The 20,603-nt window shown below is 38.7% G+C and overlaps 1 protein-coding gene across 4 annotated transcripts in view; it reads left to right on the plus strand.

Moving 5' to 3' along the window:
• Window positions 1–18,884, plus strand: part of tmod1 (tropomodulin 1) — a 78,761-nt gene extending 59,877 nt beyond the window's left edge. For 3 of the 4 annotated variants that reach the window (XM_078569680.1, XM_078569676.1, XM_078569683.1), the window contains exons 5-10: window positions 3,129–3,218; window positions 3,835–3,965; window positions 7,822–7,929; window positions 10,783–10,926; window positions 11,215–11,359; window positions 17,499–18,884. In XM_078569680.1, the coding sequence (XP_078425806.1) occupies window positions 3,129–3,218; window positions 3,835–3,965; window positions 7,822–7,929; window positions 10,783–10,926; window positions 11,215–11,359; window positions 17,499–17,563 (683 nt within the window). In that variant the 3' untranslated portion in view covers window positions 17,564–18,884. Of the gene's footprint in view, window positions 1–3,128; window positions 3,219–3,834; window positions 3,966–7,821; window positions 7,930–10,782; window positions 10,927–11,214; window positions 11,360–13,248; window positions 13,314–17,498 lie in introns of all 4 variants that reach the window. The other variant, XM_078569691.1, reaches the window with a different exon arrangement.
• The last annotated feature ends 1,719 nt before the right edge of the window (window positions 18,885–20,603 follow it).

Below are 20,603 nucleotides of genomic sequence, written 5' to 3' on the forward strand. Positions count from 1 at the left end.
TATGTTCTTTTTCCTCTGTGTTGCTGATGAAACTGTTTGCATATTGCCATATGGACTTTTTGCCATAAACCAGAGCAATCGGGGAGCTTCTTAAAATGTAATTTTAAAAAAGCAATTTTTAGAATATTTCTTGACATAATTAAGACTGGTAATGATGTGCCGTTTAATTAACTTTAACAAAAATAGAAGCAATTCCTGTTTTATATTAGGAACAGTAGTCAGTTTCTTAATAAATTTAAAAAATAAAGTTCAAAAGCTTTTTCAAACATTCTTATGAATATCTTTGTGCCAAGAGAAAAACAACTTAATTCTTAAAGCTCCCTCAAAGGCCTGCAGATGAGTGCAATTAGCAGAAACTCTCAAGGGTGGCCAGTTTTGTGGGTGAGGCCTGCCTCTAGCACAATGTTTTTTAAACTAGTGCAAAAGATCTTGCGATTTCAAATTCCACTGAACAAAATTCTGCGATCTTTTTCACTGATGGCACCAATTTTAGGTGAAATCAATGTAATCAAGCAGAAACTCCAGGCAAAAGCAAAAAAATTGTGGATGTTGGAAATACTCAGCAGGTCCGGCAGAATCTGTAGAGAGGGAAAAAGACAGAAGTTAATATATCAGGTCGCTAACTGAGATAAGTATTTTATAAGGTAAAGCTCCGTACTCTCATGGAAACTTGTGTTACAAATATCTAATTTTATGATTCGTATGCTTTAGACATATAACTTTTAGGTTGAGGACTGAAATTTTTAAATGAAGGATAAATGAGAAACTGTTAAACAAACCTAAAGCAATTGCAAATCGAAGGGAGGTCTGTGTTTATTTAATAAGGTCAGAGTTGAAAGTGGGGAAAACCCTGAACAATGGGCTACCTTTCTGGGCTTCTTGGTGAAGGCGAGATGTCTGCAGCTGTCTCATTATGTTGTTTAAATTATTCATATGGTTTCCCAGAACAAAGGGAAGGTTTGGGAATTGGGGATAATTATTTTACATCTCTATCTGGGACATCCAGGTGTGCCACGGTGCAGGCATGAATTGCAGGAATATATTTTTTTGGGGGGTTTATCTCTGTGATTTCTCACAGGGTCAGTTTGTGACTGGAACTGGAACGGCTTGGAAACAGGCAGAGAGAGAATGTTGCTGGGAGGTGGTGCTTGGAAGCAGCAGAGAGCTATCAGGAGTCAACTGTGTTCTCAGATTTGAAGCAAGAATGCAGTGAGGCCCATGCTTGATCTGGGGAGTCGACAGTTGTGAGGTGTTGAAGGAGAGTTGGAAGATTCAACTAGCCGGATGCTAGTCAAAGGAGTACAAGAAATCTCATACTTCAGAGAACAGCATGAATACCGAGGAGAATCAAAGTGAATCCTCAGAGCTGTGGCACACCTTGATTTGGTTCCAGGAGAAGTGAAGGAACCCTCAAGATCCTGTAAAGTGGAACTCTTGGGTCGAAATAAAAGTAGAAAGAGGAGTATGCTGTTGAGATTTTCAGGTTTAAAGTACAAGTGTTTACAAAAAATAGGGGCAAATCTTCCAGTCCCTGGATTGTCCACTGAAGATGCACGTCAGGACCCTGTGAAAGTCTGACCCATGACTGTCATTGCCATTGCTCGGAAGATCTGGGCCACTGTGTTAAATTATACTATTTTGTGTAACTTTTGTAATTTTTTTTGTTTAAAACGTGAAATCTTGTGTCATAATACTTTGTTAATAACTGGGAATTCAAACTTCTTTTTAAAAGTTATTGGCCTCTACCGAGATTCTAACACGTGGATAGCACCAAATGAAAATCTAGAAGTGACATATTGTGCTGCTAATTACAGCGCTCTTCTGTTTTAAATGGTGCATCTTTCTTAGCAAGGTGGGCGCATTGGTAAAGGAGTGAAGTTTACAGCATTCAAAAAAATCATTATCAATCCCCATTCGTCTTTTTATTTTTCCTGTTACTATTTCTGTAGCTTAATATTGTACATACTGTTAATGTCCTAAATAGAAGAAAACATAATTTGTATGACTTCATGCAGTTAATGTATCAAATCTCTCCACCATCAGTGAGTCATGGCCAGAACATGCACATCTACAGGATCAAGTGCAGGAACTTGCCAAGTACCTCCCTCTACCATCAAATCTGTCATCATCACCCCCTCCTTTGTCCACCATTGACCCTCTGTCCTTGCAAATTACAGTCAACCTTCAACTTCCCTTTCCACTAAAGTCCTTGAATGCATTGGCCTGTCCCAAATTTGTGCCTATCTTTCTCAATTCTATTTTTATACCCCTTCAGATCAGGTTTCTAGGCCTGTTGCAGCATTGAAACAGACCTTGACATCCTGTGTCACTGTAGTAAGCTATTCCTCTTCACCCATTTTAGCCTATCTACAACCTTTAACATGGCTGTAATATGGCCATATCATTTTCCTCCAGCTCCTCTACCTTGCCCGTCTCCCCCTTTCCTTACCTCATTTCATGATGAAGCCCTCATTCATGCCTTTGTCACATCTAGGCTTGACTATCCCATCACTCTCCTGGCCGGGTCCCATCCTCTGCCCTCCATAAACTTGAGCCCTTCCAAAACTCTGCCCATATCCTAACTCACATCAAGCCCCATTAACCCATCACCAGCAGGTATATATTAAAAATATCACCTCAGAGTTCCCTTCCATGTCACGCACCATCCTGACTTGGGTAAGTTGTCCCTTCTTTATCACTGGGTCAAAACCCTTCAATTTCCAAATTTGACAGCCTTGTTGGAGTACCTTCATCTCACAGATCACAGTGATTGAAATAGGGAGATCACCACCACCACCACCTTCATAAGGGCAATTTGGGTTGGTCAATGAATGCTGGCCTAGCTAGTGACACCCTAATCCTGAGAAGTAATATTTAAATAAAAATGCAGTTGTCAGCTGGTTGAAAATGTTGGCATCAGCTGAATGTACGGTGATTTGCAAATTTAATGGTCACATGAGAGTTAATTTGAATGAGAAGTTCAGCACTCTGGAAATTCTTGCTTTTTGAGCTGCGATGTGGTTCTATTTTTGCTACTTTTTCTGCAGCAGAGCACAAGTGCCTGAAGCTCAATTGTTTTACAGTCTCCAGTTCCATTAACTTTGTGTGTATTATTTTTTTCTTTTTAGCCATCCTTGGCATGCACACGCTGATGAGCAACCAGCAATATTATGAAGCCCTTGCCAGTAGCACCATAGTTAACAAGGAAGGCCTTAACAGTGAGTAAAATGTGAAGTTCTGTAGAACAACATTTTAACAGCCAGGCTGTTCTGTGTCAGAATCCGAACTGGTGAAAAATGTATTATTGATAAATGTGACTTGTGTATTTTTAGTACAATGCTAGTTCAAAATGTAATGGTTTCTTTTAGATATTTAAATCTATTAATTATATATAAAGCTCTTATAGAAACAAAGATGTTTAAGGTTAACCAGCCATCTATTTAAAATGCATTAGTCATTACCATCCAAACAGCTATATCCCTTAATGAGGCTGGCAGGAGGAACTAACCTCTCATTGAAGCAGGTGTCAGAGTTGAGCTGCTTACACTCAAGGGAAAATTGGGTATTAGTGAGCTAGTGCCATTCTTGCCACCGTTCCAGGATCTAGTTTCAGAATGGTATTGGAAGGGTAAATGAGCTAGTGCCATTCTTGCCAATGTTCCCTGGTTATGACATCAGTCCTGGTTGGTAGGACGTAGGATTATTCTAAATTGACAGAACATTTTTGCTTAAGTTATTGAACTTAGTAGAGCAATTTTATGTTGAAATGATTATTTGAAAATGATTATTTTGCAGTGCCTGCTTGTCAACACTTAGCTTGTTTCCCTTGTGCAGGTGTCATTCAACCCACTCAATATAAGCCGGTTCCAGATGAGCTGCCAAACTCTACAGATGTGGAAGAAACCCTAAAGCAAGTTATGGAAAATGACCCTGAGCTTGAGGAGATTAACCTCAATAATATAAAGGTGATTGCAGACACTTTGTTCTTCGCTAACCTGAACTGCTAATTTTTTCTTCAACATAACTGGTCAACAGAAAATAAGGAGGGACTTCTAGAGATTGGAAAATATCACAGACCTATTTTGAATGCTTGAAATAATGGAGTACATAGAAAATACTGAGAGATTGTCAAGGGGAGAACCAGGGTAATGCATTCTAGTTAATTATGTTTTAAGGAGGTTCAATTAGTCAATTTTTTAGTTTTATTTATTTTTGTTGCATCATCATAAATATACATTTATTAAACACAAGAGCATCTATTAACACAGGAACAGAAAAAGGTTATTTAGCCCTTTGAATCTGTTCTGCCAATCAGTGAGCTCATTGTTGATCTGCGACGTAACTCCATTTTACTTTTGCCTCATATCACTTAATACCTTTGGCTAACAAAAATCTATTAATCTCAGATTTAAAATTAACAATAGGTCTAGCATCAATCCCATTTGCGAAACAGAGTTCCAAAGTTGTACTGCCCTTTGTGTGTGATGTGTTTCCTAATTTCACTCCTTAAAGGTCTGATTCTAATTTTTAGCCTATGTCTTCCGAATCTCAGATTCCCCAACAGTATCTCTGTATTTACCCTATCTGTTTCCCTAATATCTTGAAAACTTCAATCAAATCACCTCCTAAGCTTTTAAAGCCCAGGGAATGCAACCCTGGTTTGTGTAATTTCTACTTGTAATTTAATCCATGGAGTCCAGGTATCATTCTGGTAAATCTTCCAGTATATCCTTCCAAAGGTGTACTGCCCAGAACTACACTCTACTCCAGCTGTGATCTAACCAGGGCATTGTATAGCTATAGCATGACTTCTACCCACCTTGAATTCTATTCCTCTAGACATAAAGTCCAGCATTCCATTAGTCTTTCTGATTATTTTCTGTATCTCTTCTTGACATTTTAACCTATGTACCTAGATCCCAAAATTCCACTATTAGTCCATTAAAGTTTTGCTGTGTACACAAACTGAAGATGATGAATTTATGTGGTGTGGGCTTTAATGATTTGTTTGAAGTTGGAAGGACATATTGGGATATATTTTCTGGGTATAGAATATTTTCTGCTGTTGGGACCATTTACGGGTTTGGCCATTGGAACAGTGTACCTTCCGGGTCAATTTTCTGGAAGGTGACCAAGTAGCAGGCTACCTTCAGATTCACCGTCCAAATAGAGACAGTTGGCGCATTGAGGAGGAGGGAGGGCCGATCAATGTGCCGGCAGCCTTCACTGCAGCTGTGTGTCAGTGTGCTGATGAGGTGAAAGCCTCAAAGGAGGGCGGAGCAGAATGGCTGCAAGAAAGGTTTGAGGACCACCATTTATGAATCCTGAGTACTGCCTGTGGGAGCAGTCTCTAGGAACTGCTCTTGCAGTAGCAAACCTCTGCTTGCAGATGTCCGCAGGTTTGTCATTTGCACCATTAAAGGGTCAGGTTGCATCTTTCTTTCACACTGCTTTTACCTCCCACTGTGCAGTTGCTGCCTCTGAGTAGCTGAGTAACTCGGTATGGGAAGCTATCAAAATTACATTGCAATTGGAAATTTGCTGCTAATTGTCCGTGTAACAAGCTTAATTGGCTTTCTGTCATGCCAGGCAGATTGCTGTCACCACACGGAAGCTGCCTCCAGGAATAGCAGGAGTAGGTGGATTGCTTACTCCCCTCCCTCTGAGGGACTGGTAAAATTCTCCCCATTACCTTCCCAACACTCATTATTTAGTGAATTAATATCATGTTAGCACAGTGGTTATTCTCAGGATTTATTTCACAAGTAAATTACAATTGCCACTAATAGTTAATTATATTGATGAGCTTGTCTGTTTCTTTCTTGCATGAGAAAAATATCATGGTCAGTATATGGATCTCTTCATATGTGTAAGGCTATATCTCAGTTTGTATATGAGATAGTAGGGAAATAAATGTACTTTAGACATCTGCAGTCTTTTGCTTTTATTGTAAATCTGGATTAAAAACAATAAATGCTAGAAATATTCAGCAGGCCCCATTGTATCTACAGTCAGAGAAACAAAGTTAACCTTTCATGTTGCTGAAAGGCCATTGACCTGAAACTTAACTCTGTTCCTCTCTCCACAGATGCTGCCTGACCTGCAGAGCATGTCCAGCATTTTGTGTCTATTAAATAACTGCAGATGTTACCTTGTTTTCATTATCTTTGTATTTATTATTTAATCTCAGTGCTGAAAAACACATGTTTCCCATTTTATCTACCTGGTGTTAGTGTTGAGAACTTTCAGTTGTGATACAAAGCAGATTAGATGCGGAGTAGAGCTCCTTCTTTTCTGCCCCAACAATGTGCCTAACATATACCTATTTGCCTGTATACCTTAAAAAGCAACCTATGTGTGTGAAATTACCAATTCATGTTAAGTTGTTGGCTTGCATTCCAGATCCAGACTTGCATACGAACAAGTAGGTTAAGACTGGTCAAATTTCTATCATTTTCAACTTCTAATAGACAATAAAGAGAATTTTTTAATGCTCCTCTTGGGCTGGATTTGCACATATCCTTCAGTTGAACGGGTTTCTTCTCTTTTTAATTTTGCATTGTTTTTATACTTAAGTTAGATATTTCCGGTTGAGTTACTGACTAATTCCAGTTGTGTATTGGAGCTTCAGACACTAGTACAGGATCTGTTTAATGAAGAAATAAAGACTTGCATTTATATAGCGCTTTTCACGACCACTAAAGTGCTCTACAAATGATGATGATAGTCACTGTTGTAATGTCAGAGATGTGGCCGCCAAGTTGTGCACAAACAGCAATGTGATCATGACCAGATAATTTTTTTTGTGATGTTGATTGAGGGATGGATATTGGCTAGTACACAAGGATATTTCCCCTGATCATCTTTGAAATAGTGCTATGGGATCTTTTACATCCACCCAAGTAGGTAGATGGGGCCTTTCAGTTTAACCTCTCATCCGAAAGATGGCACCTCTGACAGTATAGCACTTCCTCAGTAATGCACTGGAGTGCCAGCCTAGATTTTTGCGCTCAATCCTCGGAGGAGGGTTTGAACCCGGAACCTTGTGACTCAGAGTTGAGTGTGTCATCAACTGAGCCATGGCTGACCCACTGCTTAGTGCTAATACGTTGTCACTTTGTGTTGATCTTATTTTGCAGAACCAATTCAGTCTGGCTACAACTCCATTTTGAGTATACATTTAAGGCAATTTTCAGGCCATTGTGCGTACAGGCAGGATTGACAGGTCAAGAACAGTTAGGAGGGGTGGTTTATCACAGTTAGAGGATGTAATTATGACTGTGATTAGGGTCATGCCAGTGCTATGACAGGTGTGGACACCTGATTGAAAGGTTTCAAACATAGAGTTGCAGGGAAGTTTGGCAAGGTCTGATGTCACATTCAAGGAATTTGGAGAGGGAAGGGAGGTTTAAAAGAAAACATAGGGCTACCACCATCTTCAGTGCCTCACCTCGTAGCATTAATAATGGTGTTTAAACTGGAGTTGCATGTTATACTACCTTTATATCTGAGAATTCTTTTGAGGGAAAGGGTCAATTGAAATTCCAAAGGAATATGAAAAGATGGGAAGTAAAAAATAAAAACACAATATTGGTTAAAATTGTCCAAGTGCTTTTAATTTCTAATTTTTGCATGTGAATGAATTAGCAGCTGCATCACTAGAGACCTGGAAGTTTTAGTTTTGGTTAATTAAGGCATGATTCGGGGAAGTGGGAGGCAAATATTTTGAAACAATGGGATGGGTAAGATTTAAACTATGTGAAAAATGATCAGAAATGAAACTTTTTTTTAATTAAAATTATTTTGTGTAAATGTTTGTAGAACATTCCCCTTGCCACTCTAAAAGCATATGCTGAAGCTTTGAAGGATAATACATATGTGAAGAAGTTCAGTATAGTAGGAACCCGAAGTAATGATCCCGTTGCTGTTGTAAGTATTGCATGTTGGATTGGCATACCATGATAATTAGTATTAAAAGATTGAGGACTAATTGTATTTATTGAAAATGTGTGTTTTCGTGTTTAAAATATACCAGTGTGTGAATTTTTCTCACTATCAAAAACTAGTTGGTGACATGACGCCAAATTGGGGGTGGGTTATAGTTAATACTGATGAAGGCTGTAACAGTTAGACACAGAATGACATTAAAAAACTTGCTGGGTGAGGCGTGTAAATAGAAAATGAATTCCAATATAGATAAGTGTGAGGTGATACATTTTGTTGGGAGGAATAAGATGGCCACCCCCTCATTGGAAATTAAATGTGTAAATTGGATCAAGGATCACAGGGATTTAGAGAAACCTACTCACAAATCACTAAAACAATATAGATTAACAATGCAGATTAACATAGTCATAAAAAATTACAAACAAAGCACTGGGGTTCATTTCTTGAGGAATAGAATTCAAAAGCAGAGAGGTTATGTTAAACTCGTATTGAACCTTAGGTCATGCCTAAGAGGACTGTTCTCAGTTTTGGTCTTTGTATTACAAAAGGCTATAGAGAAGGTACAAAAAAGATTTTCATGAATGACTGAAGGGTTTTATTTATCAGGAAAGACTGAGGAAGCTGGGACTCTTCTTTGAAAAAAGGCAGCTGAGTGGTGACCTGATAGAGATCATTAAAATTATGAAGGGGTTTGTTAGAGTAGATGTAAGAGAAATTTTCACTTGTTGGAGTCCTAAAACTAGGGGTCACATATATATAATAAAGTAAATAAGGAATTCAGGAGAAACATCTTTATTCAGTGACTGGAGATGTGGAACTTGCCACTATATGGGTTGTTGAGGTGAATAGCTTAGGTGCAATTAAGAGGAAGGGAGATAAGAACATGAGGGAGGAAAGAATAGAAAGAAATGCTGATAGAATGAGTTGAAATAAGGTGGGAGCAGTCTCATGCAGAGTATGAAAAATATAGGCCTGTTGGGCCAATGGCCTGTTTCTGTATTATAAAGATTTATGTAACACTAATTTGTGGCTTTATATTGCTTGCTGTTTAGTTCAAATATCACAATCAAAAATACTTAACACACCCTCAAACACATGCAAAGTACACCACAATCTATATCCATAATATATCTATAAAATCTTTGTGTGCACTTTTGTCATCCTTCTCCAATATAAACTTCTGTGTCCACGCTTATAATGGAAATGGAAATATAAATAGAGAATGCTGGCAGCACTTGGTGGATCAAGTAGCACTTGTAGAGAGAGAGAAACAGAGTTACCTTTTCAGGTCAGACATCTTTCATCAGAACCTCCAGGACACTCACCTAAAACTTTAACTCTGTTACTTTCTCTAAAATGCTGAGTATTTCCAGCATTTTCTGTTTGTTTCAGGTTGCCAGCATCTGCTGTATTTTACCTTTATTATAATAGTAACTGGTTATGTAAACTACAAACATTGAAATGATACCCACCTGCCAGTGGTGGCACTGCATCACCTCATTTTTGTCCAACTCAACCTCATGCGCCTGCAAGGAAACTCTTATGCTTCAACTATTTAACTTCCCAAATTACTGTAATTTTTGCTGTTTATCTATTAATACCATCAAATTAAAGTGTAAAAAACATCAAATTGAAGTGTACAAAAATGAGGACAAAATGTATGACCTTAAAATGGGGATTGAAAATGTCAGAGCAGCCTGGTGCAATTACCTTTGACCCCCTAGCACCACTTCACTTAAAGATTGCGCTTGTCCTTGGCTCCCCTTCTAACACATTACAGGAAATGGTAGTAGTTAAAAGTCTTGTGTTTAAGTGCTTCATTTAGACTTCAAATGTCCTAAGCACAAAATATCTGTTCTGCTTTTCTGAATGGTTCAAGGGAGATTAGTCAATTTAAAAAAAAAAAATCTGTTTCAAATCTAGAAGTATTTCTGATCTTCCCACCTCCCCCTAAGCTCACTATGGTTATGTACTGCACTTAAAAATAATAGCGCACACTTAAGGGGGAAGAAAGAAGGTACAACCCAAGCAATATCCTTTGACTCATTTTGAGTAACACCACAGCTACGAAGATTTTCCATTTTCTGCTCTTAATTGTCCCCTATCCCATTTTACAAGTGTCCCAGGTAAATGTCACTTCCTGACCTCGTCCCGTGCCCCTCATTCTTACTGATTAGTCATAACTTCTAGAAATGTTTAGCATAACCCTGTCTCGGGAGCTGTGTGCTTGGCTGCTGCTGACTCCCTGAAGTCTCAATCTTTGTGCTATCTTCTCCTCCTTTGTACAAAGTGGCGGAAAATACCAAGTGCAACCTTAGTGTAGGTTTTTTAACCTATGCACGTGTGACCTCAGTGCTGATTAGCATCAGCTCTGCTACATTTTTAACCGAGATACAAGAGGGGAGAGTAAGAATGAGTGAGCAAATAAAGCGTAGCTAAGGGAATATCAAGATAGAACAGTGAGATAAGAAACAAGGAAAATAATAAATGAGTTGGAAGTAAAGGTGCATTTATAAAGTGTGTAACTGGTATGCTTAAGTTGTGATAGACTTGCTGCAAAATACAAGTGTGGTCAGTGAGTGGAAGATAAGTAGTGATTAGTTACAGGAAATCAGCTAGAATATTGCTGGGAATTCCTCTCTCCAGAGCTCTGAAGAAGAGTCATACAGACTCGAAACATTAACTCTGTCTTTCTCTCCACAGATATTGTCAGACCTGCTGAGTTTTTCCAGCATTTTTTGTTGTTTATTGAAGGGAGATTTTGTTCTGTGTATTCAACAATGTCATTCATTCCGATTCCTTGATATCTTTGTGTATGTTTTGCTCCCTTTCAAGGCTTTTGCAGAAATGCTGAAAGTTAACAAAACGTTGAAGAGTTTGAATGTGGAGTCTAATTTTATCACTGGCAATGGAATCCTGGCTCTAGTGAAAGCTCTCCAGTACAATAACTCATTGGTTGAACTTAAAATTGACAATCAGGTAAGATGCATATTTTAATGTTATATTTTGGCTTCAGAATCATTTAAAATAATTTAAGAGCCAAATTTCCTGTTGATATGAAAAGCACTGAGAGCCTCACTGGAGTTGGAGATCCTTTCATGGATCACTGCCAAACTATAGGTTATCTTGTTACCTATCTGGAGTAAAAAGCTTTGTGACTTCTGCCACTCTGTCTAATACAGTCTTGTGAAGTATTTCCTGCATTAAAGGTGCTATATAAACACAAGGTGTTCTCATATATGATGCATTTCTTTTCTTTATTAACAGTGTCAGCAGCTGGGTAACAAAGTGGAAATGGAAATTGCAAATATGTTAGAACAGAATCCAACCCTACTGAAGTTTGGCTATCATTTTACCCAGCAAGGTCCAAGGCTCCGGGCATCCAATGCAGTGATGAGTAACAATGACCTTGGTAAGGAGACTGCTATTGTTGCAGCAATGATGTTGTCTCAGATACATTCAGAAGGTGTTGTGTGTTTAATTTTCATTTTAAGTTTTACAGATTGTAATGCATTTCTGCATCTGGACCATATAAAGTAACATCGTAAAGTACCAAAGAATCTTAGAATACAATTTGCCATTTGTAAATTGGAGTCAGCATAGATGCAATACTTCCTCAATAAAAAATTGTTATAACTGTTTTAGGCTAACAATTTATTTCCTGTTGCACTGTGTGAGAAATTCACATGAGTCTGTTACTTTAGCGAACGAGATTCTCTTAATGTAAATTGTAAATTGAACCTGATTAGCACATTAATATAGCTATTTCATTGTTTAGCCACTGAAAAGTGCTTCAGGTTTTACTTTTTTTTAATAGAATTGCTCAAATCAGATTTATAATCAACCTTCTAATTGATGCCAATAATTCTCTTGGTGAAAAAGCTTTGAAAGCTGTTGGAGTGCAGATTTCCATCCATGGTCCCTCTCCAAATCCCAAACATGCTGCTATGGGAATTACTGAGCCAGAGAACAGACATTTCCCACAAGAAGGGAGAGAAAATCAGAAGGGGAGTTACTGCTCAGTACTCTGGCAGAACTCTGCATAACTGACTGGAAGTCTTCAGCTTGTCCTCTCAGACAGAAGCAACACTTGGCACAGGGAATGTTTTCAAACAGCAACAACACATGCATTTGTATCATACCTTAAGCATAGAAACACATCAGAGGAGAGTAATGAACCCCAAACTAAAGTGGGTAAGTCGGGAGAGGCAATCAAAGGTACACTTGAATAGGTTGATTTAAAAAGATGTTTAGAAGCAGTAAGACTTAAATTGAGACAGGGAGATTCAGGAGGGAGTTTCAGCGAGTAGGATCAGATCAGCTGAAAGTTGAAGGGAAAATTACTGACTGAAAAGAACTACAGGAGCATTTTAATTATGTTTAGCATATGTTAAATTGACTTGAGAATGTTCTATTAGTTACTTCATCAGATGGTGGAACAGCCCAGACAGTCATCCTGTGGTCATGTCTACGACTCACCCGCCGGTTTGGCTATACTTGCAGGTCTTAGTACTCTTCAGTAGGATGGTATAGTCAAGCATTCATAGCTAGATGCAGTCTACAGTAGAAGTAAATTGGGTTACTGGCAGAACATAATAAAACAACGTAAGTGCACACTGCCTAAATGAAACAGGATCTGAGGATTGCTGCTACTCCAACATAATATGTGGGAATTCCAAAATTCCCTTGTGAATAAAATGTTTTCACAGATTATTAAATCACTTCTGTCAATTACAACAGTTACCCGATCAAAGAAATATAGACAGCAATTTATCAATTATGAGTGGAGACACTTTGAGTCAGACTGCTGAGTGTAACAAGCAGTGGAGGCAAAACAAGTACCTTTACAGCTGGAGAAAATAACTTTTCCACTGTGATCTGCAATGAATTGTGTTAAAGATTAGACAATATTTAGGCAGCAAAAATGCCTAGGCAAAATGATCTGAGATTCAATCAGCTTCCCTAGTTCCTCTGTAATGATTGCTCAAGTCAGACCCTGCTCTTTGAGGTATTTGCTATGTTAAAGATATATATAGCAAGTTGTTAATGATTAAAACAATACTTCAGCCACGCAATACAAGAGTCCTCAGTTTCTGGAAAACTTCAAGGAAACACGATCTTGGCAATTTTTTGGGAGTGGGATGGATTATTTTTATCGAAAGGAAGCAATACCATTGTGACACAGGTCTTGTAAATTTTAGGGGGAAGAAAGCATGCATTTCAGCATTCTTAACGAATTTCTCAGATTCTCTACAGCGTCTTATTTTGCAGGTGTTTTCATCAATCCAATTTTTGTTGCAGCTCGCATTAATCGAGCAGATGGTTCCTGGTCTAGATTCTCAGCTTTGGAACTGGAGGAGATATAAGTATATAGTATTTTTTTGGTCGTAGCCTCCTTAATTGAAACAGCAGTGCTTTACACTGCCTTTTTGCTGGATCTACACTGACTTTTCCCTTTCTCTGAGTGCAGTCTTATTCCCTTCCTTTTTCCTCCACTGCTTTTTTTCCCTGCTTTCCTTGCTGACACAATTCTTTTTTCTAATTTCATAGTTCTGGATATATCTTTTTTTTTAAAAAGTGATTGCATTAGTTAGCAATTCTGTCTCTGCAATGAAATTTCTTCCTTATACCTTGAGGGTTTCTTTTTCACAACTCCAAGATTGTTAACTGTGTTCAATGTATATGTTAACTTTTTAATGAGCTGTAAATTGCCCACATGGGAGAAAATTCACACATTCAACATGGTAATTAGTATATAGAAAAAAAGAATGTGCAATAAACATTAGTTAGAATCACCACACCTCTCCTTAGACAAGCTGTTTAAAAGCTCACTCTCAAAATCAGAACAGTGCCCATTCCTAAATAATTCTGTGTTCTTGCTAATCTCATGCTTATTTCATTTCTGGGTTAATTTTTGGAGACCAAACTTCTAACATTGACTAATGCTGGGTGGAGACAGCATCAGGGGATCAGGCAGAGTGCTTGATTTGCAGTGTTTCTGGTCACTAATTTTAATTGGCCCCTCACTTCTATACCCCAGCATGTAACACTCTGTGCTGGGATGGGGCCTTAAAAAAAACTCATCCTTGCTCCCATACAATAAAATGTCTTCAACATGGAGTTCTGCATTTTTAAAAATACTTCCAGTCATGCAAATACAATGAACAGTGTTATATAATTTAGTTTAATAAATATTACCTGTATCATGGAAACACTTGAACAAAATAGGAATATTCCATCACCTTTGGCATCACTTCCATGAGGGGAAGTTTTCATATTTTGAGTGATCACACGAATATTTTGAAAAAAATTCACAACATCACCAGTCTAATCCTCATTTCAAAGTAAGGCTCACATCTAACTCTTCTTCATTTTTAGTATTTTTTTCCTAATGTGTGGGATAGAAAGGATGCCTAATTAGGTGTAATTATGTTCACTCTGAAAAATTAATCCCATCTCAGCTTCTCACCTTCTATCCCCTATTTGCCAACCAATAATTAACGGTTCTGTGTATTTTGGGTCACAGACTGGAGTACTAGCGGACAATGTTAGGCTATTTAAGATCACTCAAACAGAAATAGTATGCCATTTGTTTAACTGTCAGATGGGTTAGAAAATATTTTTATATCACAGGGAGCAATTCTAAGTATCTTACAAAAATATGAATAAAGGAAATAGTTTTCAGCTGGAGCTAGATGGTATTGATTTTTGGATATTATTTGCTGTGTCAGCCCAGATTGCTGGAAGGGAAGCCTCAATCCTACAGTGGACCAACATGAAATGAGTTTGGCCAGACTCGATCCAGCTTGGAAGGCCTTTGTATATTTCTTCTTTCATTCGGGTTCTGGGACCCACAGCATCTAGCTGTTAAATCCATTTTGTGGACTGATTGTACACTTGTAAATGCACCTATGGAATCTGGACTTAACTGCATAAACACCAGGTTCACCAATGTTAGGTACCTAAAATCCAATTTACAATCGGGCTAATAAACAAGCAACTTTTTTTTAGTAAGGGAAAAGAATGACACATAAAACTGTTCATAATAGTAAAGAGTGAAGCCATGAAAATGGCTTGTGTGGACAGTAGGGGTGCTTTTTCTGAAGTTCCAGTTCAGGGATATTGCAGGGACAAAGTGGTGAGAGTACTAATATGTTGATATGCTGTACCTGACGCAAGAGCATTTGGTACTGGAAATGGTTGCAAAAATGTTCTGTTCTTTCACACTGACAAACCTCACCTTGATATGTACAAAACTTCATTTTTAAGTATAAATATAAATTGCCTTTGAAGTTAATGCAGAATAGTTTTCAGTTAAAACAAAATGCTAATTAAGTAAAGAACTTGCTGTTGAAAGTCTTCCAATGATGGCAGCAGAGAATTGGATGTCAGAGGGTTTGGCTGGAAATGTTCTTGGTCACTCTTTGACTGTTTGAAAACACTTTGTAACTAGCTATGCTTCGATGGGTGTCTGGTGCAAAATTCTTCATTTGCTATTGTTTATAGCTAATTAAACTGAGGGAGTGATGCTGTGTAATTTAGTTTCGGAAGGCTTTTTACACCTGAAATAGAAAATCATTTATAATCATATAGAGATAATTTAAATGAAAGTCATCATTCATGATGTAATGCTTGTATTTTGTGATGTCATAATGAAGATTAGACAATATTAAAATGTTTTGCAATTATATAATTGAAAACATTAACTGGTAGACAATTCCATTCAAAATGTTAAAAAAAATGGTGTGGGATCTGTGATTTTATGCATAGAGGCATAGAATACTAAAGCAAGAAACTTATGATAAAACCTTTATAAATGCTGGTTTGGCCTCAGCTGAAGTATTGGCTGGAATTTCCCAGCCCTTCATGGTGACGGGATCTTCTGGTCCCACCAACGTGAACGGCGATTTCAATGCTCGCCATTTTTAAATCACCAATTAACAAACTGTTGAGCTTGTTAAAGAGCCAGCTGTATGGAATTTTTCATTGCCAGCTGCATCACCCGGGTGTCAGATGGGAACAAGGGCGAAAGGCCTGCCACAGGGACTGTGGCTGCATGTAGCAGCAGATTCTGCTTTTGAAAGTAGCAGCGTCTGCATGGTTTTTGATAAGAAATAGAGAGATTCAGAGAGCAGAGGGCCTTTAAATTTGATTCCATGACAGACTTCCTGTTCACAGCATAACCCCTCTGCTGCTTGACGTCCTGTCCTAGAATTGTTGCAAATTTTTTTTGCTGTGGATGATGGCAGTCTCCTCGCAGACCTTTTTGCTGGTGTGGAAGTCATCGCCAAGGCGAGTGTTGTACTTCTCAATTATCACTCGGGCAGCTTTCTTAGTCCTGACATGACGCGGAGCCACCATTTGCGCTGCTAATTGGCTGCCTTCCCACTGGGTGTCTGCTAATTGCCCTACCGAATCTTGATTTGACAACCTGAAACGGCGGGGGCAGGAGCGAGCAGACCATTCACTTTTCGTTCCGTCTCTTAGACCACTGAAAACCATAAAATCCAGGCCATGGAATCATACAGAATAGGAGATCGTTTAGCCCATTGTGTCTGCGTCAGCTCCTGGAAAAATACTGTCCAATTACTCCCCTGCTCTTTTCTCATAACCCTGAAAACGTTTTACTGGTTCTTTTGCCAATTACCTTAAATTTGTGCACTCGAATGGAACCTTTTGCCAGTGGAAACAGTTTATCCTTATTCACCCATCAAAATCCTTCAAGATTTTGAACAGCTCTTTCAAATCTCCCCTAAACCTGCACTGTTCGAAAGAGATCTAGCCCAGTTTCTCTAATCTCTCCATGTAACTGAATTCTTTCATCTTTTGTACCATTCTGGTAAAACTTCTCTTTATTGGCCCTGTTTATGGCCTTGACATCCTTACTAAAATGTGATACCTAGAATTGGCCACAATAATCCAGGTGGGGCCTAATCAATGTTTTATAAGGGTTTAGGACATCTAAGGCCAGGGATCCTGTATGCCTTTTTAAAAGGCTTCTCAACTTGTTCTGCCAAAACACAATATTTAACTTCACCCTCACTCTGTTCCATAATTTAGTGCGTTCTGGAAATTGTGACATATGCTTCACATTTTCTCAGCACCAGGAGTCAGTTATATTATTAAAGGGACCATAATCAGTAATGTAGAAAAAAATCTGTAACTGTAGAGTACTGAGGTATATTATCAGGCAATAATTTACTTTAGTCATTTGTTGAGGGACTATATAACTAATGGCTATGGATAGACAAAGCCCTTTAAATAACAGAAGAGTGTGCATAGTAGCATTGCATGGTAAAATTATGGGTGGAAAACAGTTGAGTCTTAAAGTTGAGGATAATAAAGAAGTGATAAAATTAGGATACAGGACCAATAAGGCTATACTTTAAGTTATTTAAAGATTAAAGCATTGTGAAGGTTATGTATTGTACAGAAAATAAAACTATATGTTGTAAGGTAATGCAAGTTTAATACTCCTTCACACAAGTATACATTTTTTTCAATCCAAATTTTTATCAAGAATTTTTCATTTGTGTATCTGTTTATTTTAGTCAGGCAAAGCCGACTTCAAGGCCTCAATGGTCCCATCTTCCCCAGATGCCGGACAACTGTCTAATCTGTTTGTGAAGACTTTTTGCCTCTACAGAGCACGCCCTATGCTGATGGTTTCTACGTACAGCTAAGAGTGTTTTCCCAGTTCTCTGTTGTGGCTCTATTTTTTTCTTTGTGTTATATGATGGGACAGTGTATCTAATTGAAGTTTAGTACAATGGCAGATGTCTATGGCAGTAGCTTGTACAGATTGTGGTGTGCTTTGTCTGATAGAAAAATAGCACTGTGTGTAGTACAGAGTCATGTTTCAATTCAGTTAGTGCCTTGTGCCATGAAGCTTGAAACCATCAATTCTAAATCCATCCATCAGTTGATGTGTACATCTCTGTATGGATTATTGGGTGAAACTATTGCTATATTGTGCATGAACAAGCTTGCTGTTCTAGCATCTACTGTAGAAACTTTTTATTTATATGACGTGACGCCAGAGAATTACCTCCTGTGTAAACTGCTGTCCTGTCCTTGTGGGAACACAGAGTCATTCATTGACTCTGTGACAAAATAATGAATGAAATAATGCACTGCTTGAGAATTATGTGCATCACTCTACTGTCTGCTGATTTTTGGAGCTTTAATGTAACCCAACATCTCCACTGATTTGTGTTACTTATGCAATAGGAATTCAAAGAACCTAGAATGTTTTTGTGTTTAACTCAAAATATTTAATTTAAGTAGATTTAAAATCATGGAAATTTATACAAACACTTGCCATTTTTTTGAGATGTCAGATATTAGGAGATGCAGCCTTTGGTTCTGTTTCATGTTACTGCAGATGTCCTTAACTTGGATATAAAGGGCAGGAAATAACTTGAAATTATTTATAGGCTGTATTTGCATTGTACCCTGAAATCAAAGTATTTTTAAGAAGCCAAAATAACCTTTTCATAGTTTTATTTTTAATTATGCAGAGCCTGTTCTAGATGTTCAAATTTTGGAAGATTCATCAAAAATAAGTTATTGTTTCATTCAATTGGCATACTCAGTCTACACTGCTCACATCCACTAAACTGTGTGCAACAGTCCGTAGACAACATACTTCTATTTTCCATGAAACTATCTCTTTCCAGGGCATTTTTGTCTAAACAGAAAATGAGTAAGCGATTTGCTTATAAATTTCAGCCTGGCTCCAGGAACAGAACTATTGAGATTAACAGAACAGGCTCTGCCCAAATATTGATTTTAAATCTACATTGTTGTGTTTTTTAAAAAAAAAAAATAGTAGAATGTATTGATTGTTGCACTTTATGACAAATAAACCATTAAAATTTTGGGCATTCTGTAGCTTCACGTGCTTTGACAAAGTCAATAAAACTTCCTGTGTTATACCATTGTCTAATAAAGGTAGTGACATTTTGTTTATCTTTACTTGGAGCAGCTTTACCTGTATAGCATAAATCCCACTTAACAGTGTGGCATCAGGGCCATTTAAGAAGGAGAAATGATCTGTTCTGTAGGTATGGTTACCAAGTGAAAAGGGTTGATGTCCTATCAACTTGTGGCTCATAAAGCCCTTTCTCACTGGGCTATTCACTAGCCTCTAGGACACAGTTGTATACAGTTGAGTAGCCCTGGAAGTCCTCAACATTGACTCCAGACCTCATGAAGTCTATGGCATCAGGTCAAACATGGGCAAGGAAACCTCCTGCTGATTACCATCACCCTCACCTTCCATTGGTCAATCCGTACTCCTCCATGTTGAACACCAAATGGAATGAAGCGCTGAGGGTGGCAAGGGCATAGAATGTACTCAGTAGCACTACCACTGACTGAACAGAGTCCTGAATGATATAGCTGCTAGACTAGGCCTGTGGCAGGTGGTGAGGGAACCAACGAGGAGAAAACTGAAATAAAAACAAAAATTGCTGGAAAAGCTCAGCAGGTCTGACAGCATCTGTGGAGAGAAAGTTAACGTTTCAACTCCATATGACTCTTCAGAACTAAAGAGAAGTAGAAATGTGGTGAAATATATACTGTTTAAGGGGTGTGTGGGACAGGTGAAGCTGGCTAGGTCAGTGATAGGTGGAGGCAAAGGAGAGATTGCAAACAATGTCATAAACACAAGGTCGAAGGGGTGTTGATGGTGGTGATACTGACTAAAGGAGGTGCTAATGGTGACATTAAGAGAAGAAAGCAGAATGAGCAAGTGACAGATGGCCCTAGTGGGGGTGTGGGGTGGGGGGAGGGGATGGTGTGGGAGGAAAGATCGAAATAGGCTAAAAGGTGGGGATAAAATAATGAATAGAAATAAATGTAAAAAATAATAGAAATAGGTGGGGAAAAAAATTAAAATTAAAAAATATTTGAAAAAAGAGGTGAGGATGGAAGAGAGAGTTCATGATCTGAAGTTGTTGAACTCAATGTTAAGTCCAGAAGGCGGAAGGAGGTGCTGTTCCTCCAGTTTGCATTGAGCTTCACTGGAATATTGCAGCAGGCCAAGGATGAGCATGAGAGCAGGGTGTTGTGTTGAAATGGCAAGCGACAAGGAGGTCTGAGTCATGCTTGCGGACAGACCGAAGGTGTTCCACAAAGCGGTCACCCAGTCTGCGTTTGGTCTCTCCAGTGTAGAGGAGACCGCATTGGGAGCAGCGAATGCAATAGGCCAAATTGAGGGCAGTACAAGTGAAGCGCTGCTTCACTTGAAAGGAGTGTTTGGGCCCTTGGACGGTGAGGAGAGGGTAAGTAATGGGGCAGTTGTTGTACCTTCTGCGATTGCATAGGAAGATGCCGTGGGAGGGGGTTGAGGTGTAGGGGGTGATGGAGGAGTGGACCAGGGTGTCTCGGAGGGAATGGTCCCTATGGAATGCCGACGGGGGTTGAAGGGAAGCTGTTACTCCAAATAAAAGGTGTGGTGATGGGCACCTGCAAGGGACCCAGTTATGCCTGTCTCTTTATGGGGGTATGTGGGACATTCCTTGTTCCTACTCAGGCCCCCTCCCACAACTCTTTCCCCAGTACATCAATGAATGTTTCGGTGCTGCTTCATGCTCTCGTCTGGACCTGGAAAAATGTATTAATTTTGCTTCCAATTTCCACCCCTCCATCAC

This window comes from Cetorhinus maximus, chromosome 2, assembly GCF_964194155.1.
Source record: "Cetorhinus maximus chromosome 2, sCetMax3.hap1.1, whole genome shotgun sequence".
NCBI classification, from domain to species: Eukaryota; Metazoa; Chordata; class Chondrichthyes; order Lamniformes; family Cetorhinidae; genus Cetorhinus; species Cetorhinus maximus.